A 26,580-nucleotide genomic window follows, 5' to 3' on the forward strand; every position below is an offset into this window, starting at 1 on the left:
TACCTATTTAGCCTTGTCTACTAAGGTTAAACTAAAGGTTCTTTTTCGCAGCTTCTCTGTTGCTTCTCTTGACCAAAATTCTGTTTCATGGTGACTTTTAGAACCACAGAAGCAGAAGAAAAACTGGTCAGCTTCAGTTTGAATGATCAGCCAGACCGGTCTGTTTAGAGCTCTCAAAAGACTGTGTTTTGCCATTTGAGAAAGATGAACCTTATCTAACTTTGTCTCCACTATGGACAGCTTTACTCTGAATCACTGTCAGGCAGGGAGAGAAAGAAAGGTTTTTAGTTAGTTGTGACTCACCTCTTGCTCTTTAAAGTAGGCCAGATGAGTCCTGTCCTAAAACTGCCTGTGTTCCTCACTGACTCTATAGGGAGCCCGAGGTGAGTTACTACAGTTTTGCCCGTGTTTTTTAGCTGACCTAGACTTCTAAGGTTATATCAGGTGAATCTCCCCTGCAGCGTTTGAACAGAACTGCAGGTACCAAGTGTGAGCATGAATGAAGGTTGGAGAGAAACCACTTCTTTTAACAAAAGCTAGCATTGGTGAAAGTTGCTAGCTTACTTAACGCTACGCTCCGAGTTTGTAGGGGAGAGGTTTTTGGTTTTAAATTTGTATAGCGTGTGTTATCCCACATCATGGTGATGAGTCCTATCTGTAGTTACACAAACGACTCCTTTAGTAGCTGCAGCCTAAGCTACTTCATGCTTCAAGAGTAGGGTTATCCTCTTCTCATTACTGTTCATGGATACAGCTTCAAACTATATTTTTTATTTTTGCAAATTTGCGTATGTTCTGTGTTTGGAAAACACTGTTTTGTGGTTAAGGTTTTCAAATCTTCAGCACGGATTGCTGCATCCAGAATTGTCTTAGTGCTAAATGGGATTGTGCTGTTGTGGATTTTGCTGGCTTGTTCCAACGTTGTAACAGGCTACAACTGTATACAACTCTGCAAAGTCTCTTTGATAAAAGAAATTTCTAGTGTGGTTTTTTTTTTTCCCCTAACCTAGAAATAGGTAGTGGTTCAACATATGCAGGCCTGCCTGTGAAATAGGCGCTTTTAATGTTTGATTTTTTATATCCAAAATGCTTGTAGCTCTATTCCGAATCCAAACAGATTAGAGGGAAAGGGGGAAGAAACTACAAAAATCATTGCTGCTACCCAAGTGTTATTTCAGTAGTAACATTTAATGCTACAATATGTCTGTTCTTGAGGGGAGGGAAGAAAAGGATTCTTCTGAAAGGCAGAGCCTATGAGCACAGCCATTAATTACGCCAGTTATTTCATATGAGAAGTGTGACTGCCGTGCCTTTATGACAGCCCTTGGCTGAGTTACAAACACGAGCACCACTTGCCTTCTGTTGAAGACAAGCCTTATATCTTCAAGAAAGGAAGCTTTGCCTTGTAATAGCTTTATGAAACTTCACACCCAGTGCACAAACACAGTGTACAGGACTGGGGATACATCTTTTTTTTTCTTCTTTTTGATATAATCCAGCTCCCAGTTTACAGTTTCCTCACTACAGTCTTTGAACTTCACACTGCTATTTTAATAGAAGCTGGAGCTCTGTTTAGATTTTGTTTTTCATACTTATTTGGAAAATGGATCAGTGGAAAATGGAGTCAGGCTCCCCTTTATCCCCTCCCAACCAATGTTGACTTAAACAAGAGTATCTCCTGGTTGAAGATAATCTTACAAATTGATGTACATGCTGCATTTTTCTGGAATTCTAGTGATGTTAATAAAAATATTTCCTTGATTTGCTTATTTATTTTATGTCTAGCTGAATTGATCAAACAGATCTCTAGTGGTTCTATAAAGCAGTTCAGGTTTTCTTAAAACAGTAAATGTGGAAATAAAAATACTCCTGTTTGTGTATGTGTGCCTGTGTTTGTTTAGTGCTTTAGGCCATGTGTATACGCTGTTATAAAGAGTAGATAGTCCTCTCTTTCTACCCTGTATATCTCATGTTCAAAGAAACTATAAGCATGCTTATGCATTAGAAAATCTTGTGTGTGCCTAATATATTCTCTGGTCAGCCATAAAGAAAAAGAACCTTGAAAAAGTTGCAATCTGGATATGCATGTGGACACAAGTCATTGTTTTGTATGTCTCATTTTAATCAGTAAGCCAGGAAAAAATCCTTATTTTAAAAGCCAGTGGGAGGTCAAATATTTCTTGGTTTTCTGGGATAGTTGGTTTCTCACTGATCTGTGAATACCAAGCCCTGTGATGATCTTACTATGTGTGGAGTGCTTGCTGGCAGTCCAGGCTTCTCCAGCCAACTCTTACTAGGAGTGCCAGTGACATTTAACGCTTCTGCCATCATAACTGCTAATGTGGAAGGCAGTTGGAGAAAAGGAGAAAAAGTGGGTGGGCTTCAGCCCATATGTAACTGAACACCGTCAAATTAAGCTCATGAGAAAGAATCAAAAGACTGGGTGAATGATACATGTCAGTTCCCAAGCCCATGCAGAGAGTTGTCCATCTGCTGTTTTCTGCCTAGATAATATTAAAATTTTACCTGATAGAATATTAAGATGGTATTTGTTCGATCTTAAGATTGAGGAGAAAATATTTACTGCTAGCATATTTTTTTGTAATGATCTTCTTTTATATATACAGAGGGTGTGGGCAAATATATACCAACCAATATAAACAGAATGTTTCAAAGTCCAGCTTTCAACCTGGTTTTGAAGTTGCTACAAGGCATATTAAAGATTTTCTTCTCTCTCTCAAATATGAGGATAATTCCACAAATATAACCTGTTCTAATTTCATGTGTGAAATTTTGCTGTATTTTTCAATTCTAGCTTTTAATACCTATTAAAATGCAGATCTCCTTGTGGGGAAGAAAGAAAATTAATTGGCTCTGAATGGCATTTGTACTATATGTATTTCAGAGTGATGTGACATTTCTTTCTGTTGTACTGTAGTTACAAACTCACAGCCTTTTTCTTCTTGAATGAAGTGTAGTTACTAGAAACTCTTCCCTAACAACTGGTTTCTCAGCATAGGCAGGGCAGCAAATGGGAGATAAAATGCAATGGTAGTGTAATGGTTTCTAACTTTTCATGGCCATCTACTGCAAAGTCTTAAATGATACATTGCACGCACTTTTAAGTGTGATGGGTTCTGTCTCTTACTGCTGATATGAGTATTCAGGATTGAGCATTCAAATGAATGTTGTGGTCATTGCTGAACTAATTTTTTTTGTAATTGAGCGAGCATGGTTTAGCTTATTTGTCTGTTGCTTTTTCAAAACCTTTTTTCAGGTATGGTAGACGAACATCAAGTTTAAAGCAGTTTCACAGAATAAAACTGTGGCTTACCCTTTGGGAGGGTTAAGAATTTGCCTAATCCTGAAAACATCCCAAATGTCAACCTGCAGTAAAACACTTGTTTGCGTTAGCAGATGGTGATCAAAGGCTGAAGTGGCATTTACTTGCAACCTCTTTATTTAATCATCTTTTTCTTAATTGCAGAAGCATATTTAATTGCCCTGTTGAAATGCATGCATGGTTCAAGGAAAAGTGTAATCTTTCCAAAGAAAAGTGATACAGCTTGTTTTTCCAGAGACCTGGCCTGTCTGCAATACTTAGTTATTTCCTATCCTAAGGTTTTTTTACTTATACATCCGTACAGAGGCTATAGTTACTGAAGCTTACCAAATATAGCCACACAGGATTATAAGTAACATCAAAGATGCTATTGTCCCATCTAATCATGCCTGCATTGGTGGGAGCGTTGTTTATTTCAGCTTTAAGTGAATGTTAATTTATGAGGAAAGATGGTTATTTAATACTTATGTTATTGCCAGACTCCTCTTGTCACTTCCCCACTTCCACTGGAGATAGGATAAGGGAACACTGTCCCTGTCTCCTCATTTGACTTCCATTTCCAGTTGCTAGGGACAGCAAGACCAGACTTTTCTGGATTACTCGTGACTAATTTCTATGAAAACTCAATTGCTGGTTAAGTGTAACAAACTGCATTTATGGGAGAAAACTCTTGAATATGTTATTTAGTTCTCAGTTTGCTAGTAGAAAACCTTTGAAATACAGTTATATATCATCTTTTATGTTAAAGCTATTCATTCTAATCTCCTCTCTTCCACAGGCTCTTCAGAGTAACCTGAAGTATTCTCTATTGCCAAGGCGTCTGATCATCAGTAAAAGATTATCTCAGTGTTTGCATCCAGCACTACCTAGTGGAGTACATTTAAAGGCACTAGAAACCTATGAAATAATCTTTAAAATAATTGGGACAAAATGGCTTGCCAAGGACTTATTCTTGTACAGGTAAATTTCTCTTTAAAGGCTTATGCATTTCACAGCCTCTTTTAATTGACTAAATTTTTTTATCTTTTTTTTTTTTAAATAGCTCTGGTTTGTTTCCTCTTCTGGCAAATGCAGCAATGTCAGTGAGGCCTGTTCTTCTTGGTTTATATGAGAAATATTTTCTTCCTCTCCAAAAGTCCCTTCTGCCTGGTCTTCAAGCCTTTGTAATTGGACTGCTGCCTGGACTGGAAGAAGGATCAGAAATTTATGACAGGTGAGAACTAACATTAATTTAAAAGTAATACACAGTGTTTTGCTTTCTTAGGAAATTCTCAAGAAATTTCTGTTGGCTATCTATGTAAAGAGGTTTGATAAAGGGCTTCTAAGTGTCGAAGAATGAGGAGTCCTTGAAAGATGCAATGAATAGTGTTAAAGTAGAAAACCCTTTCCCCTTCTATTTTCATCTCAGGAGGAGGAAAGGACAGAAGAGGAAAAGGAGGGTTAAAAATAGATGTGTTGAGAGAAGAGAATGAAAAAGCATTTTTAAAACCTCTTCCAAACTGCTAAATAATTAACCTGACTCCCCGAACCACTGATTTGTGGGAAATTCTATTTAAATATTGTAACATGAGACAGCAGCTGACTTGTATCTTCTTTTCAGTCTTTCTATACCAGATACTTACTTCAGGTTCTGAAAACATAAGCAAGAGGCAATCCTTCCAGCATCTATTGAGGAAAAAAGAATCTCATTCCCAGGTGCCCCTGGCAGTAAAGACAATGACATTTGGTATGATAAAGTCAGGATCAGGAAGTGTGCTGAGAAGAGCACCCGTTTGTGTAATGGTTTTATTTCAGTCACAGGAACTGTTTTGTAACATCTTATAAGAGCTCAGCCACTGTAGGTTTCATTCAAATGTTTCTTTGCTTACATAGTCACTAAACATTGCATTTGTAATGTACTTCTTTCTGTCTTTCCAATCTGGATGTGTTGGCTGCTCTCTGCCCTTTTTGAATGGTAAACTACATACATTACGGTTGATAAAACAGTTCTACATCTAATGCCTCCTCTTAAAAACAATTGTTAAACTGAAGACTTGTATCAGTCACTGGAGCAGCTAAGAATAGATTGCATGTGTTCTCAGCTTGGTGAATAGCATTCAGTTGCCAACTCCAGATCTGTGGACATGTGTATACCTCTTATGCATCTGCTGTAGAAAGATAAATTTTAGTATGTGCTTTTTGTCAGGCAAGCTTATGAGACACAGTGATGATATATAGTTTTCCTCGTTCCAATAGCACTGGTTGTTGGGGACTTGGGAAGAAAGGGAATCTGCTGGAACTAAATTTTCTATTCATCTTGAGCCTTTAAAGGAGTTTCAGCTTATTTTGAAACTGACATTATGGACTAATACTAATACATCTCCCGCTGTTCCTAAAAGTGGCAGAAGTACTAGCTCAGGTTGTGCTTCAGCCTAGACACTTTCCTTCTAATGCTTAAACAGGCATGGAAAAGAAAAAATGGCTCCAAGGCTACATTTTAAGGAAATGGGTAAAGGTTTGAGATGTCTTTTTTTTTTTTTCTTCTTTTTCTCTTCTGTGCCGGACTTCTCCCTTTTCACTTCTACATTGCTCATGTGAGATTTCGACACCAGAGTGCTGACACAGTTGCCAAAGCAGAGAATGTGCCTTTTAGTCATAGGACCTCCGACACGATTGCCATTAAACTAATTTCAGTGTACCAGTTCTGTGTGCAATAACTGACAGTGTGTCACTTTATCTAATGTTTTTATTCATTCAAGACTTAAAGGTTGAGCCCATTAATTTGTAAGTATGAATATATGGGATATCTTCTAATTTCCAGGCTGATAAAATTGGCTTTTTAAGTCTATCGTTAGCTTAAAGTATTTCAAATTCAGCATTACATATGTTAAATATTTTGCAATCAGAGCTACTGCTGTAATTTCTTCAGAGCTTAGTGTTTGCAGATGATCACTGTAGAAGTTTCCAAAGTACGCAGAGAAACTTTGTTTCAGTGAGTAGCACAGTGACAAAGTATTGAGGCTAGCATTTTCATTTGTTTTTCGTTCCTTCAATCAGATGCTGGACATCTTCATGGCAAAAGGGCAATATTGATAATACAAAGAGGATGAAAATAAATAAATGTTGTGACCTAGAATACTAGCTTTGTGTAGAATTGCCTTTTTATGGTATAAAACTGTACTAACAAATCTGTTACTCCATGTCAAATATATTTCTGTACAGAACAGATGCTTTGCTTGTGAAGCTCTCCTTATTAATGGGCAAAGAAGTTTTCTATGGAGCACTCTGGGGCAGTGTTCTGGTCAGCCCGTCCATCAGGCTGCCTGCTTCTCTTTTTGTTGTCAGTCATATCAACAGAGAGCTGTCTGGAAAACAGCAGAAGTACATGCTTGGCACCGATTATAAGCTTACAGTAAGTTCATCACGCTCCTTGTGGAACAGTCTTATCTACCATAATGCCAGCATGCTAGCATGTTGTTCCCTCTCTGTGTTATGTTAGAATGACACACTCTTAAGAGTCAGAGAAAAAAAGGCTGAAAGGTCTACACTTCAGAATTGCCTGATAAGATTTCTTCATGTGAACATCGTATCTGAAATGTACCAGAGAATCTCCAATACAGATTTTGTTTACCCTGCAGAATGCGAATCTTCTGAAGTTTCTGCACTTTTTGATAATCAGTACTATATAAGGCCTTAAAAGACTGATTCTGTTTCAAATCAGAAGTTAAACATGACAACATCTACTTGTTCTGAATTATACCTTAGGTATAATTCTGAATACTTATATGCAATTTATAAGCTGGATTTCACAAGTGTTTACAATCTAGAAGACAATTCTGAAATTTAGTATCTTTTTATTCAGTAAAATAGAAAACTTCAATAGGTAGTAATTTATATTAGTGATAGAATTACTGTAATGATACCTTAAGTAATTAATATCTGCATTTTGGAAGACTGGTAGCTAGTGATATCATATCGTGACATTCTGTATTGTTACAAAAACAAGTATTCTTTAAGTCTTAACAATATTTTGACAGCATTCCACAAAACATTTTTGGTTCTTTTTGGGGAATGGGAGATAAATGTGTAATTATCCTCTTATTTAAAATAATATTGTTCACATATTTAAAAAAAAAAAGTTTTTGCTTTCTTTTTCTTCTTGTGATTATTTGCAGTGATCGTGGGTTAAATATTATCATGAAGTAAAACACCGTTGTGCTTTCTTTTCCTTTTACAGATAAAGTCCTTGTGTGTATCAGTACTGGATTCAAATGTTCTTGTGCAAAGAAACACTCTGGAAGTGATTCTCTTCTTCTTCCCATTTTATACAGCTTTGGTAAGAAGACTATTTTAGTATTGAAATGTATGTATTTTGTGCAGGAAAGTATCTTGTTTGGAACCAATCCAGCCTCCACCTCTGTTATTACCAAATGTCTGAATTTTGTCTGACTTTCAAAACCAGTAAACAGATTTTGCAGTTTTTTCTTCCTCTGTCAATTTTAATAGGAGCAGAGAGACCTGTGTTACTCAGACCCCTTACAGCTAACTCAGTTTTACATCATCAGAATGCTTCAAATGAAGCTGTGCTTTGATGGTGAATGTTGTGATAACTGGAAGGTACTTGAAATATTCAGGCCTGAGAAGCTGCACAGAGAAAATATGAAGAGCATTTGGATTTGTCTGTACTAAACCAAGATACTTCTGTGAAAGGCTAGAAAAACAAATACTGCTTAAAACATTAGCTGTTCCCCATCATTTCCTAACTTACCTGGTAGTATAGTCAGTATTTTGAAGGTACCAAGTAATTTTAAGTCTTAAGACATAACATAATGAAGTCTTCAGTATTTTTAGCTTAACTATGGCTCTGTGCTATAAATACAAAAATGATCACATGACTGTCAGATTCCCTTTCCTGAAATTTTTAGTATACAAAATACTGTGGTGTTGATGTTTTTTTCCAAAAACACTAATATTACTAATTTAAAAAGCACCAACAACAACGACACCTCATTACAACTTTGACTTGTTTCAGTATTCATAAACAGCTAAGCTATCTTTGTTTTTCATCCTAGGACTGTGATGAAAGCGCTATTCTGCTGCGCAGGTCTGATTTAGTCCATATTCTGTCAGCAGCTACACAGACATTGCTGAGGAGAGACATGTCACTCAATAGAAGATTATACGCATGGTTGCTAGGTACTGCACAATATACTGCAATATTTAGTGTTCTGAATACCTAAGAAAACTGTTTGGGTGGTTAAAATGTAACATGCATTTTCAGCAGTTAATGAGCGATGATAAAATAAGATGTTGTTTAGCTTCCATTTATGAAGTACCTGTTTGCCAAATGAATGCTTGGTTTTATTGAACAGATTTTCTCTGGGACAAGAGTTGTAGCTGTGTAGTTGCTTGAAGGCTGCCCTTGATGACTCCATGTCTGGACCTGACTTTGGTTTTGATGTGAAGTTCAAAGTTCAGTATAGTACATCTGGATGCCCCAAACTCTGTTATGGGGGCTGTCCTTGGGCAGCACGTGAATTGCTTTCAAGCACAATGTTAAAATTACAAATGTAAAAAATGCAGTGTAGTTTCAGTACTTGTATAGACAATGTGGGTGTAGTGTTCTGTGGTGTGTGTAGTTCACTGTAATGCAGTGTTTCTCTGTACTTGTGATTCCTCTGTTTATCTTATAGGCTCTGATATTAAAGGGGGTACTTTTGCTCCAGACTCAACATCTTCTGAAGACCAGGCTATTTATTTTTTTGGAAAATACTCTAAAGATCTTTTAGTTGAGGTTGGTGGTCAGTCTATACAGATATTTTTCTGAGCTTTTTAAATTTCAGCACAAACTGTGTTTACAATTGTTAGCTGTGCCACTTGGTTTGTCCTTCAAAGCTTTCTATCTCTAAATACAGCATCCTCTTGGTGGTTACATTTTCATCTATCTGAATGCTTGCTGTGCTTTATTTGTCCCAATATTATATGTCCTTACAAATACAAATGGAATGTAATGAAACCAAAGGGTAGCATCTTTGATGAACTACCTGAATTATTTAAAAATGCTTCCCTGAGTAAGATCAGCTCTTGAGTGTTCATGATTAGAAGATGTCACTGGTTTGTCTACCCTATATGGAAAATTGAAAATCGATAGTAGTTGGTACTGTACAAAATCAAACTAAGGAAGACTTCAGCTCTTAATAAAATGGCAGTCTCTTTTCTACATATAACATTGTGATGTTTTCTTTTTCCTAGAGTTTGGCTGAAATTTTACATCAGAAATTCTCAGAGTCTGATGTAGAGGAACAGCATCAAGCCTATTTGAAACCTTTCCGCATTCTAATCAGTCTCCTTGATAAACCTGAAATAGGTAATGTTACTTGTCACGTCTGTCCTGACTGCTAAAAACTGTTATGACTTGGCGTTCATCAGCTTTGGAAGTAGGACTCTGGACAACACCCTGCAGAGTTCTTCCGAATTCTGAGTGTGTGCACGTTGTGCATTACTGTGCAGGGGGACTGTCTTACTTGCCTTAGAACTGGTCCAGAACAGTGCTCTGGAGCAAGCACCCTTCAGGTTATCTCTGGCGTTTCTGCAGAGCGCTGCACTGTGTAGCCTGGATGTATCTTAACGAGAACTTTCTCCTGTGCCCACAACTGCAATCTGACGGTCCAGTCTAAAAGAACCACTTCTGCCCTTATCTCAACATTCTGCTCCATTCATTCCTTGGAGCTTAATCTTTCAAGTTTGATCCATCAGGCATCTTTTATTTTTTTCCCCGTCTTATAAGGAGGCTTCTACTTGGAAAACTGCCAGTACTGCTTTTTCCTGGACTTGTTTCCAGTGCTTGGCTGTGCTTGTGGGCCTTGCTGTAGACTTGCATCACTCTAGTGATGATGTTGTTTTTCCAGACACTGTAGGCTGCTACTTCATGGTGCTACTGCTGCCAAAATGGGCAGTGCCGTTTACCTGCAGCTGCTCCACCTGGAAATAACCTGTTATGGGTGTGGGAGGTGGGGGTGTCTTTGCTGTGGGAGGTACGGTCTGAGACATCATGACTGAGCTGTGAAGCATTTCCTCCTCTTCCCTGACTGTCACGTGTCGGTGCTGTTGTGTACAAGAAGCTCCCTAACGGTGAGGCCCTGCTAGCCTGCCCTTTAAAGGGCAACTTCTCTTTTCTGTGTCAAAAAATAAAATCTTAAAAGGACTGGACAGATTTTAGGGTTTCACAGGATTTTGTAAGAACCTTATACAGATAAATCTTTGCAATTACATTATGTGAATCTGATACGTACAAGCGGATAGTTTTTAGAAGCCAACAGTCTTAATGCCTGACAGTATCCCTCAGTACTGTAGGTGTTATCCTACTGGGGATAGATGTTACCATTCACTACGCCTGTAGTCTGTATCATGAATAAAACTCATGTACTGAGCCTAAACTCTTGAGTGGCAGTTGGTTTTACAGGCTTCTGTGTCTGGTAAGATTACCCTTTTTCATGGGTCGGGAAAGCACATTTCATAGTAAAGTGTTATCAGAGCATTGCCAGGGAAAATCAGAATTCTGTGTTACTTACCTAACAAATGAACACTACCTTAATAGAAGCAATTGTTAGTCTGTTTATAAGACAGTGGTACCAATATCTCCTTCAGCTGTTACATTTTTTAAAGAACATCTAAAAAGCAGTTGTGATTAAAACATATTATAGAAAGCATTTTTATTTCCTGAGAAAAATATTGAAGGAAGGACAGTTGCCTAAGGTTGTTAGATTAGTCGAGTAATTTGTATCCTAATTTAGAAAGTAAACGACAGACAGTATCCTATTATATGTTTTACTTTGCTGACAGTGTTAAACTGAACCACAAATATGGATTATTTTGCAGAACTACATTATACAGCATTATTCTTTCTGTTTTGATCAGCACACAAATGATAACTTACTGAACCTTAAGCCAGTATGACTTTCACTTCCTTTTGAAATCAGTTTAGCAACAGAACTTTATTTTTTAAAGGTAGCAATAGAAAATATAACAAGAATCTTCAACCTTTTCTGCTACTCTTAGTGTTGTAACTTTTTTTTTGCTGTAGAAACACTCATTGGAATGGTTTAGATATATATATATATTTTTTTTAATTCTGTTTTTTGGGGTTTTGTACGTTTATTGTTTATATACAATTTCAGATAAAACAAAGAAGTACTGACCATGAAAATCAGGTGTGGTTGACAGTACACATCTAACTTGAACTTCCTCAATTACATAACTTTTTTTTTCAGATTTTGTTCCTCAAAATTTAATCAAGGCTACTAGGATAAATGTGTATTGGGAAATCTGCTATTTTCTCATAGATACAGGCATGGTGATTATTCTTGGTATGTGAATTGCAGGTTTATAGTGTGATTATGCCCACTTACAAATGACTGCAGTGTAGGTGTCTTACTGAACTGTTTCAAGTGTAATGCGGCATCAGCACTATTTCTTCCCAGATATTACTTTAAAAGTTCCTAAAAATGAAACAGAGTAGTATTAACTGAAGTTTAGAAACAAAAACCCCTACCAACAATAAAAAACTAAGTAGTTAAGTTCATTTTAACTGAGATGTTTCAAAAACTCTGACATTTTAAAAAGCCACATAAACATTTTCCTCATACTTCAGAAATCTTGTTGTTTTTTGTTGTTAATGTTTTGGTTTGGTTTGTTTTTTTTTTTTGATCTAGTAACCTCTAATTTAAGTTTAAATAAACTTTTAACTAAACTGCCTGGCAATCACTTTGGTACAATTACAGGATACTTTTTTCCTTCAATTGTAGGGCCACAGGTTGTTGGGGATCTGTTCCTTGAAGTTATTAGAGCCTTTTATTCCTACTGCAAAGATGCACTTGGTTCTGATCTCAAACTCAGCTACAATCAAAGTGGCAACATACTTGCAAGGTACAACTACAAGTTTGCAATTATGAACTGAAATCATATCATATATACTAAGCCAACTTTCTTTAAATAAGTTAATATTAGTAATATTAAGTTAATATTTTTGTATAAAAGACCAGATTTCCTATGACTTTCCAAGCGTTTTACACACACGCATGATTCCTCTTTGATTAGCACAGAAAAAAATGAAGTACACTGCATGTCATTGGTGTTGATGAAATAAGGTTTAATTTCTTTCATCTTGGAGAAAGATACTCAAAATTTAGCCATTCCAGTATGATATAGTTCTTGATTTAAAGCAATCACTTTTTTGTAGCTTGCAGAGGAAGGAGGAAAAAAGTTTTTAGAATGCATCAGCTACTATATAACATGCATGCTCTTAAAATCCTCACTGACATCTTTTCTTTTTCTTTTTTTACATTTTCTTCTTTTACACAGTGCAATCAAAGAGAACAAAAATGCTTCGGAGATTGTCAAAACAGTCAATTTACTGATCACATCCTTAAGCACGGATTTCCTTTGGGATTACATGACCAAATGTTTTGAAGATTGTTTCAGGTGTTTGTTATCAAACAATAGTGCTCCCTCTCCATCCCCCAAAAATGCTGCTTAACAGATATCTATATAAGATCATAAAGAAAGTTTATCAAAACATTTAAATTTTGGTAGGGCCTTAATATATGTTAGCATGCAAAATAAATATCTGTTTCATTCTAAAAGAATTCAGAAGTTCAATCAAGTAATCAATTGCATGAAAAAATAACCTGGAAGAAAATAACAACAAAAGAAATGATGTTTAAAAATGGCAGCTGAGGGGTGGGAAAGGCTTAAGAGGGGAGGTGGACAGGGAAGATAGTTTCTTTGTCTTCATTGGAAGAACAAGTGTTTTTGAGGAAAAATATTGTTTTGTTGCTTTTTAAATGTAAGACAGGAAGTTATACTTAAATTAGTAAGATAGTCTATAGAGATTTGATCTGAAAATTAGAAGCACTTTAGCATCTCACATAAAAGCTGCAGTTTAGGTGGTTTTAACAGAATGTTTTACGCTGCTGTATTAGAAGTCCCGTCTTACTTTGCCTTAGAAGGCCTAGTTCAGTATTTTGTACTTATTTTGCTGAAGCTATTTTACTCTAACAAGAATTTTGACATGAAAAGAGTTTACAAAATGAAGTTTCTCTCCATGCCAGAAACAAATCCGCAAAGATGAGATATCCTCTTGAAAATGTTAGCACTCCTCCTACAATTTCAGAGCTCTGTACACTATTGGTGTTTCTTCTTGACGTGATTCCTTTGGTAAGGCAACCTTGCAGTTAACTACTTAAACATCTTTAGATGCTTAAAAACAAATAATTTGTATTATGACTACATAAAATGGAAATAAGCAAATGAGCAGGCATGTGTGTATGTATGACACATCCTGCAAAGTATAGTTGCACGTGCTTTTATATGGCTATCCTTGCTATTGCCTAGCAAAAGCAAAGTTTTCCTTTTCAAATATGGTAATTCTACGAAAGGAATGAAAATGTGTATTTTTTTTTTTTTGTTCTTGGGTAAATCATTTGCTGGGACCTTATTGTCTCTTAGTAGCTTACTGACTATCCTAAAACATTTGGGGAATGATTTGGTTTTTATCATATAGAATAAAAGAAGAAAGAATAGAACTGAATCAAATTTTTAGTTTAACTATTCATGAACCGATGTTATTAATGATTAACTAGTGCTGCTATACAGCTGAATAATAATATCTGGTAACTGTTTTAAATAATTCTTATTTATTTTAGGAACTCTACTCTGAAGTGCAGACTCAATATCTTCCCCAGATGCTCAGTTATATGGTGCAATCTCTCTTGGAAAACGTGGAAGTATTAGGTTTACCTGAACTCACTCATGCCTTAAGGACCTGTTTTAAGGTGCTTAGCAAAGTACAAATGCCCCCTTCCTATTTGGACATTGAGACAGGCAGTGGAAATGGGGTAGGTATTTCTCCAGTACTTACAGATGTTTACAGTTAATAGTGACAAACCTTATTTTTAAATGTTAATTCTCTAAACTTAAATGTCAATGATAAATGCAGCAATAAAGATTTTCAAAACTTGCAGCAATAAAGATTTTCAAAACTTATCTCCTTTTGCCCCTTTAAGAGCTATTCAGTGTCCTATATTGGGCATCCATTTCTGACTTGTTTGAATTATTTGTGAGGATGAAGGAGTCTTGTCTGAAACTGGGACTATAATCCTACCTCTTGAGAAGAACATGATCTTAACAGTTTGAAAAGGCACACAGCGTCATGCAGTTCTTAAAGATAAGAGTTGCCAGGTCAAGCCCAGCATTACAGCTGGTTGGGTCCGTAAGGCTTTAAACTGATAATTTGGTTTAACACAATGTGGTATTATTTGGGTGCAGGAGACCATGACAGCGAACGAGGAGTAGATGGCATGAAGCAGTCACACAAGCACAGCCTGGCAAAGTTTTGCAGTAGAACAAATAAATGCATCTGGCTGGAAATAATCAGATACAAGTAATACTGTTCCAGTGATTAATTGTTTTTAAGGAAACATTTCCATTTGCCAAGTATCTGTAGACACGGATCTGTTGATGTTTAATGAGTCAAGGATTGTGAGGACTACATAAACATTTGTTATGTTTTAAATGCTATTGAATTGGACTGCTTATCAATAACTGATTTTATGAAAGTAATCTGCATCAAGAAATTGCAGTTACTGTTTTTTTCTCTTCCATTGGTGTTTCCCGATGTCCCACTGCTTACCACAGTTCCACATACTTCAAAATGATCTATGTAGTGCCACATTAACCACATTACTGTTTCTATTTTAGAGCCCAGTGAAGAAGGACAGTGGGGATGTAACCTTGGAGACCAAGTCTGTGCTTCAGGAGGAGGATGAGACTCCATTCCCTCCCCTGAAGTCAGAAGACAGTGGCATTGGTCTAAGCACGTCTTCCCCAGAGCTCTCTCAGCACTTAGGGGTGCCAACTGTGACCCTTGAGAGAGATGATGTCTGGAAAAAAGGGGGGAGCATGCAGAAGACTTTGCACTGCATCCAAGAGCTGGTTGCCAAGTTTGCCAGTAAATACATTTTTGGGGTGCAGTTTCAAGAAGCAAGTAATGAAAGCATCTCAGCAATGAGTCTGGAGGGAAAAGAGAAAAAAGAAAATGGCTACAGATTACCTGAAAGTGCTAGCAAGAAGAAGAGTGCATGGGAAGCAAAGCAAATGACTGTACCTCAGTTTAAACAAATACTTTCAGACTTGTTCTCAGTTCGAGGATCACCGTTCAAGAACAAGAGTTCCCATCTTCTTTCTTCTGAACGCAACTCTGGTAATAAAAAAGAAAAGGAAGAAGAGTGGGACTTAGAACAAGTGATGCTTGTCTTGGGACCCCTTAGAGGTGACTGCAAGGAAGCTTTCGCTGCAGCTTGTCACCTGTTGTTGGATTGTACCACATTCCCAGTCTACCTTTCAGAGGAGGAGATGGAACAGCTGTATCTCTCTTTGTTTCAGATTCCTGGTAAGAAAAGATTCCTTTGCTGGATGACTTGTGCATTTGAGAACACAAATAACAGTGTGAGCTCACTTACTTGCAAAAGTTGTGACCAGTAGTAATGCCTTCTGACCGGGCTGAATGCAAGTTGCTTGTGAATTTGAGAGTTACCACATCAGTGTGTGTTTTGTGTCTTGGAGCTGAGGGGACAGTTTTTCTCAAGCTTTTTAAATGCATATTCTTTGGAAAGCTTTCACTACCAAACTTGCAGCTGAAGGGCTGGAAAGGTCTTGTGGCCTGGAGAGTTTGTGGCAGGGTTCAGGAGTTTCAACACCCGCGCCTCCCCCCCCCCCCCAAAAAAAGAAAAAAAAAAAACCACAAAAAGAAGTGTAAGAAGTGTTAAAAGCAGGCAGAGTAGATGGAAAACTGGAGCTCCAAACCATAACAGAAGCAGAACAGCCCTTTCCCTTACTCTCAAAGTTCAAAGGAATTTGATTCAAGCTAATGTATAAGAATAGTCTTGTATAATTGGAGGGCCTGTTTGTGCTGGGAGTTTTCATTAGTTTTAGCAGCAGCAGTTACTGGCCTGAAGGCTTGTTGACAAGATGGGCTTGTAGTGAATGGAGAGATAGGAAACTGGAACTTTGGATTCTCTACCTCACTACAAATTTCTGCTATCTTCCTTGTCAAGGTAGTGATATGCTAATCATCTGCATGGGTGAGCTGCCTGCTTGACATGGACACTTCTGCATATTTTCAGTGCCTTCCACGTGGTCAGCAATGTACTTAGAAGATTTGCTTTCATAATTATGTTTCTTTGGAATATTGTAGTAGGATTATCAATTATTTTCGAAGTAATTTTCAGCTGCACAGCCTGGAGAATAGAGTAAGATTTAAAGGCAAAAGGAGAGAACCTATAATAACGAAGGTCTGGGTTGAATGCAATACAGGACAGATGTCCATTTTTTGTGGTGGTAAAACAGTTAAAGTATTTGGCTTTGTATCCAGAGGTAGGAGTTCATACTTGAGACTGTCTCCAGTCAAGTCCTAATAAAACTTTATCTGATTATTCACTTAGGAGAGGCAAAAGTGGCTTGACTTGCTGTTAGCCGTATCAGTTCCTCGTGTGCTTTATGGTTGCTGAAATGTTAAGCCTCAATGCTACTCCAAAGAGCATCCTTGGATCAGCAGGCTTCTGTTGTTAGTTTTGAAAATGACAGCTGAAAAAACAGCAGCTGTAAAACTATTTGGGAGTAAACAAATTAGAAAGCAGAAATCCATTGGTTAGTGGGTCACAGAGGTCCTGTAAGAGCTTTCTGCTGGAAGAAGCAGGGGAAAAAGTATAGTTTGCTTTGAAGCGAGCTCTTCGCAGTCGGATTTGAGCGGTCGTCTTTGTCTCTGGGTCCTGTGAGCTTGATTGAAGAATTCTTGGAAATATGACCATGAGCTTTAGAGTATTCAAACTTTTTTTTTTTCTTGCTTGTCTTCTGAGGAGGTTGTGATGCCAGCTTCCCTCTGTGGCTGAAGTCCTTAATGACAGTATGCTGCTGTGTGAATGACTGCTATGTTCAGAATGTGTCCATCTTCACGCTTCTGGAGGTGATCAACCATTCCCAGTCACTGGCACTTGTGATAGAAGACAGAATGAAGCGATACAAAGTCTCTGGGCACAACCCCTTCCTTGGAAAGCTGCAGATGGTCACACTTCCTCCCATTGCTCCTGGAGTTCTGAAGATCATCTCAGAGAAAACAGATTTCTACCAGGTATCAATACTCTTTTTCTTTTTCCCTGCCCATACGCACTCTACATCCAGGGATGGGGTGGGGAAGGAAACATGAATAGGAATGTTTGGGGCACTATATTCATGTTACAATGACACTGCTGGTTTTCTGTTTTGTTTTGTTTTTGCTTCCACAAGCATTTTAAAGCAACTTTATTCTTATTCATTTACTTCACAATAGGTTGTTCAAAAGTGACAGGTTATTTCTGAATTGCTTTTTGGTTTCTGTGCCCAGATTCTGTGGGGTGGAGGCAGCTGATTTCTGACTTGAAGTGCTAGGTTTTCTTAGCCTAAACACTATGCTCTGGAGAGCTTTGATACCACTCAGAAGTTTTCAGATAAGAGGCAATATTAGTAGGTAAATGATAAGAAGAATATGTCCCCCTCCTTGTTTTTAGTATATCAAAGATGCTCTCCTTATCCTGACCTTTTATTGATATGAGGGTTGGTTCCAGGCTCTTACTGTTAATTACTGTGCTTACAGCTGCTGTGTCTGACACATGTATAATCTGTAATGTTTTGACCCAGAAAATAGAAGCAGAAGTGCTTTCCTCAACTTGTGGTGCATGTCCCTTTTGAATTACCTATCCTGTAATACCAGGTTAGGAATGTTGCATTCCTTTAGGTTCGAGTGTGTGACCTGAATTCTTGCTCTTTGCCAAACTAAGATTTGGAAATCCCTTTCAGTAGTGGAGTACTTTTATGCAATAGAAAGCTTTTAAGTCAGTGAAGAAATGTTGTTGTTGTTAATATTATTTATTATTGTTACTATACTCTAGAGAGTAGCCTGTGTGCTCTGGAATCAGCTGAACAAAGAGACCCGGGAACATCATATTGCCTGTGTGGAACTGTTCTACAGGCTGCATTGCTTGGCACCATCAGCAAATATCTGCGAAGACATTATATGCCATGCGCTTTTGGATCATGATAAGGTAGGTTCTGTACTCACTGTGAAGACCCATCATCACTTGAGATAGAGTTGTTCCAATGCTTCCTAGACTATATCTGGTCCCTTCCATCCCAGCTCTTCGCTTCCATGGTCCCTCTGTCTCTCAGGAGTCCAACAGACTCCCTGTCCACTCCACTGCGATTCCCTGGGGCTGATTCATCATGAGACTACTGCTAAATTTAAACCCCAGATGCAAGCTGTATCAGTCAATGCTGGAGCATTTTTTGTTTTGGCCCAAATAACGTAGCATCTAAAAGCTTGCATTTTTTGTCATTATTTCCAAAATGCCCCAGCCCCATGACTAAGTCTCAAATCGTTTTTTCTTGTGTTGATTTTTTCTAAACTTCATATTTGAACCAAACATTTTTTTTAACGTGTAGGTATATGCCAGCATAATGTTGACCCTTTAGTATTTAGTTGTTATATTAAGTAAGCTGTGTTTAAACTAAGCCAGTTCTTAATTACTTTACTCATCTAGTTTAACGACAAAACAGTTCTTTAATAACCTAGAGTTCATTTGTGAGCAGTGTCTTGCACAACAAAACTTACAACAACGTTCTTCAGTGTTGTTTTCATACTTTCTCACTTGCAATTTTGAAACTTAAGTTTGGACATCTTTTTAAAACCTTTTAAACAAAATTGCCAGTTCTAAACACTAACTGATATAGCAATGCATTCTTATTTGTCATCTAACTTTCAAACCTCCCTAACACCAAACATAGTCTAAATGTTTACACAATTAGAGTCCTGAAATACATTTTTGGTGTATTGGCATATGTTTTTTTCTTCTGCAAGCACTGTGGCTGTTAAGTTTCGGTTGTGCATTTGTGGGTATATGGCATTTTATTTAAGCCTATTGCAAAATGAACAAGTGCTCTCAAACTACCTGAGAAGGATTAGTGTTTGTCTACACAACATATTGTTTTGCTAGAAGTTGAAAAATCACTAAAACTTTACTCGGAGATAAATGCTGCGAAAAGTAACATATCTGTTTTGTTTCCTTGCAAAGGGGACAAGGCTGGAAGCACTGTTCAGATTTTCTGTCATGTGGCATCTGACCAGAGAGATCCAAGGCAGCAGAGTAACTTCTCACAATCGGTCCTTCGATAGGTATTTTCCACTTTCACTGGTTTGGATTTATGCTTTGTTCTGTTCTTTTTTCTGGGCTGGAAAAAACATTTGCTGTAGAGACATGCAAGCAAAAGGAAGATCTTCACTTGCACTATTACTTGTGCTCAATATGCATGGTGCACTGAAGACTGCTTTTACATTCTTGTATGAAGGAAGTTTTTGTAAAAATAGAAAGAGCTTCATGTATGAAGAGTAACTTCAGGCAGACAAGTTCCTGCTTAGCAGACACTTTTCTTTTGGAGTGGGTTAGACTTTTTCCAAACAAAATAGAACCAACGCAAAGAAAAAAGTCTTATTTTGGTTTTGAGTGACTTCATATTTATGAGATCATAACTTTTATACAAAAATGGAGACAAAAGTACTAAAAGTCTTTCTCAATATATATGTGAAAGAACTTTAAAGCATGCTTTTCTTCTACAGTGTGAAAATATGTATGGCCTTGCTTCTGCAATTGCATGTGAAGTAGAAGAAAAAGTGTGCATGATCAAGCTGTTGGTAGCAGAGATGAGCTATTGGCTGATGCTTGCTTGAACATGCGCTAAGTCCATTCCCTGCCACTACTTTGTTGTTTGCGTTAATTTTTTTAGGGATTTCAATTGTTCTTATTCGTTCTGGTTTCTCTGTTCAGGTCTCTGTTTGTGGTACTGGACAGTCTCAATTGTTCAGATGGCGCAATTGGTGCTGCAGCACAGGGCTGGCTGATCCGTGCTCTCTCACTTAATGATGTTGCACGGATTCTTGAACCAGTCCTGCTGCTGCTGCTTCATCCAAAGACACAACGCACGTCCATCCACTACATCAAACAGAAAAATTCAGCAGGTAACACTGTTCTTGGGCTGAAACTGTAAGTGTTGGCGTAGCATTACATACTCCTGAACACCTACTGAAGGTGGTCTCTGAACTGCGATGGCATCCTATTTACAGTGGGTTGTCTGGCCTCAGTTCTGTAGATTCCTCCTCATCCAAGTACCTTTGGGGATGCCTAACGCAGAGTTCATGAGTAAGTCATGCTAGTTCAAGGCCTAATGACAATTTCTGTTACAGTGGCTGCACCTACATTGTTGGTTTGGATTGCTTCTTGCTTTGCTCTGGGATCTTGTCCCACACTTCTCGTTGCCATTCCCAGATGACCCACACTGCATGTGTATTCACTGTTCACAGGATCCCTTCTCAAGCAAAACTAAGTCTGCAACCAAATGGAATTCAGGAGCAATTTGGTGACTGTGTCAGTCCAGGAACTGTTCCAGTAGGCAGGATGGACAAGCAAATCTTACTTTCTGCCCAGTCTTACCCTAGCAGACCGTGCACCCTCATACCAACTTTCTTTATTCAGAATACGTCTCTTGTTAGTGATTCCCCTAGCATCATGCTAAAATAATCAGACAGGTTGTGAAGCACACCTTGCTGTTTTGGGTGCACACACACAACCCTAATTCTGCCAACTTCTGAAGATTAAACTGTCTTTGCCCAAAGATCATCCATGTTGATTCAAGAGGAGAGCTCACCCCTTGTGGCATACAGCTTGAGGTATCCCATAGCTAGAATGCAGAGAGAGGGATTTGCAGTTGAGGATCACCTCCAGCCACCCAAATTTAGGGATATGGCAGGGAGTCTTTACCTTGAGTGACTAAATTTGACAGTTAGGAAATGTTCATCTTAAGATCTATGATGAGAACTGTTATGAACCACATATGATCACGTGGCAAATGTGGAACAGACAACTAGCATTACAGAAACCTCTGGGGGGAGTAGCTGGGGAACACTGAGATGTAAGTACAGACTCAGGGATTGCTCCAAGCATGGAGTCCTATGAAGGCTGGCAGTCTATTCAGCTGTGGGATTGCTGGGAGCAGTATGGGTATGAGATGTCCTGCATTATACAGCCCAAGAAGTCAAGGTTCTTTCCTGGAGCAGATCAGGAAGATAGCATAGAAGTGTCCAGTATTTTCTTTGAAATGAAACTTCTGTGTCATCTGTCTCTTTCATTACTGTTAACCTAGCTGTCTGCTTGCATAATTGTTTTTCTGTCTTGATTGGTAAGTAATTAGATGGCAGACACTTATAGCATCCAAAAGGACCTGTTTAACAGATGCTATACAAACACAGAGCTAATATATTCCTTCCTTGTTCCACAGCATGTAAACAAGGAAAATATTAGCTCTTAAAAAAATAATAACAATAACTTCAGTTCTTAACCTTCTAATTTCCTTAATCTCAACAAACATTATATGCTCAGAAAGCATGAAGATTATCGCATCTAGAGAATCATAGCATAAGAGAAACAATACATGCTTAGGGTTTTGATCCTCTTCTCTTGCACTTAGAGTAGGTTAGTACTGCTCTACCACTTTAAAAAAAACATTACCTCAAAAAAATATATTTATTTTTTCTCATTTTTGCAATTAATAGACTATTTTTAATCTTTTTTTTTCTTACAATGATTTATTCCATATAGGGGATGTTTGTATAATGCCCATTGTATACTCTTCTTGATTTTTTTTTTTCCCAGAGGATATACATCTTTGGCTTCACAAGAAAAAGGCCTCGTTGAAAGAATCTGGTGTCTCTGAGAGCAATTCTGAGGAAAACCTTCCATTGAGCCAGTTTACCACCGTGGATAGAGAAGCAATTTGGGCAGAAGTGGAAAAAGATCCAGAGAAGCCAGAGTTAAAAACTGAACAGTTTGAAAGTGATGCCTCTTGCAATCCAGTAACTTCACATGAGGTAGACGGTGACCAAGATAATAGTGAGCACACAGAATCAGCAGACACCAGCACAGGCCATGACAGTGAAAATACATCTTCTTTTTCTCCTTCTCTGGAGCTGCAGGAAGTGAGCAATGAGGACAATGACAGTGCTGCAGCTGATGGCAAAGAGACCACAAACCATGCAGGTTCCTTCCATGCATCCCTTCCTGAAAGCTCCAAATCTAGTGTAGCGCTAAACCTTGTGCGTGCTGACTCCGAGAGGACTCAAGCATCCGAATCTCTGTCAAGTGATGAAGAGCTGGACTTGGAGCTCCAGGAAATTACCAGCTCTAAGTTGCTCAAACAGCAGAAGGAAAAACAAGAGATGATTGAGGCTCTGTTCAAACATATGCTGTTATATTTGCAACCTTATGATTCCAAGAGGGTATTATATGCTTTTTCTGTTCTGGAGGCAGTGCTTAAAACAAACCCTAAAGAATTTATTGAAGCTGTAGCTAGTACTAGCATGGATACCAGTTCCACCGCACATTTGAATCTTATTTACAATCTCTTAGCTCGCCATCAGGAGGCTCTTGTAGGACAGAGTTTTTATGGCAAACTTCAAACTCAGTCCCCAACCATGTGTCCCCATTCTCTTCTAATAGAATTGCTCACTTACCTCTGTCTCAGTTTTCTGCGCTCATATTATCCGTGCTACTTGAAGGTTACACACAGAGATCTGCTTGGCAACAGAGACGTTCAGGTAAAAAGCGTGGAAGTCTTGATTAGAATGATGACCCAGCTGGCTACCATGGCAAAGGCAGCAGAGAGTAAGAATGTAGAGTTCATACGCAACTTGCTTGGAAGATGCAAAATTCAGGAGTTTGTTCTTCTTTCTTTGTCTGCATCTATGTACACAAGTCAGAAGCGGTACGAACTGCTTATGGCAGGTGGAGATCATAATGTTCCTGAAGAAGATCTTTTTGAAGAGAGCCTAATCAATTTTGGACATGATCAAATATGGAGCGAACACCCTCTCCAGATTGAGTTGCTAAAGCTTTTGCAGGTACTGATTATCTTGGAGCACCATCTTGGACAGACTCATGAGGAGCAGGAGAATCAGCCAGACCTCTCCAAGGAATGGCAGCAAGCTCTTAATTTCCAGCAGGCTATCGGTGCAATGCAGTATGTCTATCCGCACCCAATAACTTCACAGGGATTATTCGTCTCTGCTGTTGTTAGAGGTTTGCAACCAGAGTATGGCTATGGGATGCATCCCACTTGGGTAGGCTTAGTCACATCTTCCCTGCCCTATTTTGGAAAATCTTTAGGCTGGACTGTGGCACCATTTGTTGTACAGATATGTAAAAACCTGGATGAGCTTGTCAAACAATATGAAAATGAAGCTGTGAAGACATCCACGAAAACATCTGCAAGGTAAGAGTCCGCAGTGTGGGATTTATTATGCTGAAACTTGTTTTTAAGTTCCCCTTACTACAGAGTAGTGCATAGTAACTTACTCGTTTAGCGCTGTAGCTCCCAGAGTTTGATTCTCAAACCCTGCTGCATATGCAGGCATCTGTCCCCTGAGCCCAGATGAGGTGGATGCAGTACTGTTGCAGTAGGACTCAATGCAGTTGGATGAAGAGAGGAAAGGGGACCAGCAGCAAGAATGACCGGCAGCTGTGATGCTGCTTGCCATCCAAGTACAAAGAAGTGTCCAGTTCTGACAAGACTCAGGATGTTGGAGGACTAACTGGGGATAGAGACCCTGCAGAAGAAAAATACAGTGATACTGTTGAGAACAGTCAGTAAGTGAAAGGAGTATGGAAAAATAATTGAACATTAAAGATTTATGGTGAGGTGGAGAATTCTATTCTTAAAGATCTAGACAAGGAATTGGGGTTGTCCAAGCACAGTTTGTGTATCATTTGTTCTGATATTCCAGTATTCCTTAACTATTGAGTAGAAATAGATCTCTGTTGGAATTTTTACTCATGGAAATACTGCTTGGCCTGCTAAGCTCTTTTATTTTTATTTTTTCCTCCAAAGCTTAACCACTAAAAGAGAGAATGTTACGCCTGATTACCCACTAACCCTTCTGGAAGGTTTGACAACTATTGGTCACTTCTGCCTTCTGGATCACCCTAATCAAACTAAAAAGGTAACTGCTTAATGCCTACCACTTGCTTGACATCTTGGCACCCGTTTATCAAAGCATGCATCGCTTTTTACTCAGAGGTGACTATAAGTCATAAAGGGGAGCTTGAACAAGAAAGATAGCCTTAAAGAAGCCTGATAATACATCAAGGAAGTGAACTAAGTAAAAGTGTTAAGGGAGGGGGGACTGAACTTAGTTTCTTTTTATTTGAAGAAAGGAAAGTTAGTTTTAAGTAAATTGTTCATGATGATCATAGTCACACAAATACTAGTGGTGTGCAGCTTGTCTATAGTTGCTTTGTCATTAACACAATGTTCTGGTTTTGTTTGAGTTGATAACATGCTTTCTGATGTATTCCCTACATTTTTGTTCTCATAACGTCTGGCATAAGAGCAATGGCATCTTAACAATTTTCAAGACAGATGGATTCTCTGTGTCCCAAAATGGTCAACAGCAAACTCAGTAGACTTTAACAGCAGCAGTATAATTCAGAAATAGAACAGCTGAATTAAAGTTGTCATTACAAAAGTCTCCTAATTACAGAACGAGAGCACTCCGTGGTGCATAATATGATATATTTTAATATTCATATTTTTGCTTTCCCAGTCGTCATTAGCTGAGCCCGCAAACCTGAGAAATGCTAGGAACACCATTTTGGAAGAATTGCCTCGTATTATTAATACCATGTCCCTTCTTTGGAGCATTATAAAGAGGGAAGACTCTCAGAAAAGACCAACTGACTTCTTTGGAACAACTAAAGGCTCTTCCTCAGCATACTTTAAAGCAACCAAAGTAGGAGTTCTTTTAAACTGCTGCATATCTCATCATCCCTGTTGTCTCCTTCCCCCTCCCCAGTGTATTTTATGTAGAGTTCATAGGAATAGCGTTGTCAGTTCCAGAATGATACTGGGGCATAAAGAATTTTTGAAGAACTCTTATGAGCTCCTGACTTGCACAGTATCTACAGTATCTTCCTATAAAAGTAGATTTTTACATATTCCTTATGCCTATTCCGGTCCCTTACCTGACCTTTTTATTTATTTATGTATATATATATAATATATATAAATGTGTGTGTGTGTATATATATATATATATGTTTGCTTTTTTTTCTATGAGTTTCTGTTACTAATTGCTGTAGAGCTAAACAATTGTCTGCACCTTCTGCAGGCAGTAGAGCATGTACTTGAGGGAATAAAAATACTAGGCTTTTCCCTTTTTCTGTAGATATTGGTAAACTACAGTAGTGAAAAGTACGTGTAGGAGAAAAAACAACACAATAAATTTTTATATTTTGCAGTCTGTTTCCTAACATACGTGCTTCCCTTCTCCAAGAAGGATACAAGTAACTCATAAGCAAATTAGCAAAACTGGCCTGACTGCCAAATATACAAAGAGATTCTTTTGTTACTGTGTATTTTCTGAACATCTTTGGAAAAGGAAGAATATTTTAAAGACTGTGAGTTAGCCTTTACCTTCTGAAGTTAAAAGGAATATTTTCTTTTTCCCCCCTCTATAGACATTAAGAACTAAAATACTGGACTTCATGAATCCATTGACAGCACAACTTGGAATCCAGTTGATGGCAGCAATTGCAGCAGTGTGGAATAGCAAGAAACCTCATAGGAATCAAAGTAAAATGAAGGTGAAACTAAAGAGAAGGAACCCTTAGGTTTGCAATGTAGAGGCAAACATTGCATTCATGCAATCATAACTCTGGACTTTAAACTCTGGACTTGTTTATAGGTTGTTTGATGGTTGTTTTTTCGGTGGTGGTGGGTTTTTTTTGGTTTTGTTTGTTTGTTTTTACAAGCGACAAAGGCAAATCTAGAATGCTTTTGTCTGTATGTAATTCCACAGAACATCAGGGCTACAATTAAACCTAAGTAAATAATCAGATAAAAATGACAATCTAGCAGTTTGTCTGACAGTAATAACCATTTTTTATTCAGTACTGGGTTGTAATTTTAGGATTACAACTTGCCAATTTTACTTTAAATATCTTGGATCAGCTCCATTTCCAGAGAAAGTTTAGAGATGTAATATTCTCTGTAACTAGGCATGTGTTCTGAACAGAAGATCTTTCTTTTCTGCTTCTGTTTGGGCATGCTGAAATTCATACAATCAT

General features: G+C 38.0%; 1 protein-coding gene across 5 annotated transcripts in view; it reads left to right on the plus strand.

Moving 5' to 3' along the window:
- DOP1B (DOP1 leucine zipper like protein B) overlaps positions 1-26,580 on the plus strand; it is a 45,948-nt gene that overhangs the window by 4,531 nt on the left and 14,837 nt on the right. For 3 of the 5 annotated variants that reach the window (XR_013939604.1, XM_080556182.1, XM_080556183.1), the window contains exons 3-22: positions 4,122-4,303; positions 4,386-4,556; positions 6,545-6,734; positions 7,560-7,658; positions 8,395-8,518; positions 9,016-9,116; positions 9,575-9,689; positions 12,127-12,247; positions 12,683-12,802; positions 13,432-13,537; positions 14,026-14,217; positions 15,080-15,770; positions 17,236-17,507; positions 18,304-18,456; positions 19,483-19,583; positions 20,233-20,423; positions 22,114-23,728; positions 24,344-24,455; positions 25,059-25,244; positions 25,972-26,097. Coding sequence is in view for 4 of the 5 variants with exons in the window: in XM_080556182.1 (XP_080412308.1) it covers positions 4,122-4,303; positions 4,386-4,556; positions 6,545-6,734; positions 7,560-7,658; positions 8,395-8,518; positions 9,016-9,116; positions 9,575-9,689; positions 12,127-12,247; positions 12,683-12,802; positions 13,432-13,537; positions 14,026-14,217; positions 15,080-15,770; positions 17,236-17,507; positions 18,304-18,456; positions 19,483-19,583; positions 20,233-20,423; positions 22,114-23,728; positions 24,344-24,455; positions 25,059-25,244; positions 25,972-26,097 (4,968 nt within the window). In the remaining variant the exon portion in view is untranslated. The remainder of the gene's footprint in view (positions 1-4,121; positions 4,304-4,385; positions 4,557-6,544; positions 6,735-7,559; positions 7,659-8,394; positions 8,519-9,015; positions 9,117-9,574; positions 9,690-12,126; positions 12,248-12,682; positions 12,803-13,431; positions 13,538-14,025; positions 14,218-15,079; positions 15,771-17,235; positions 17,508-18,303; positions 18,457-19,482; positions 19,584-20,232; positions 20,424-22,113; positions 23,729-24,343; positions 24,456-25,058; positions 25,245-25,971; positions 26,098-26,580) is intronic. The other 2 variants (XM_080556184.1, XM_080556185.1) reach the window with 2 other exon arrangements.

This window comes from Anser brachyrhynchus (genome assembly GCF_964034855.1).
Source record: "Anser brachyrhynchus genome assembly, chromosome: 1".
Taxonomy (NCBI): Eukaryota; Metazoa; Chordata; class Aves; order Anseriformes; family Anatidae; genus Anser; species Anser brachyrhynchus.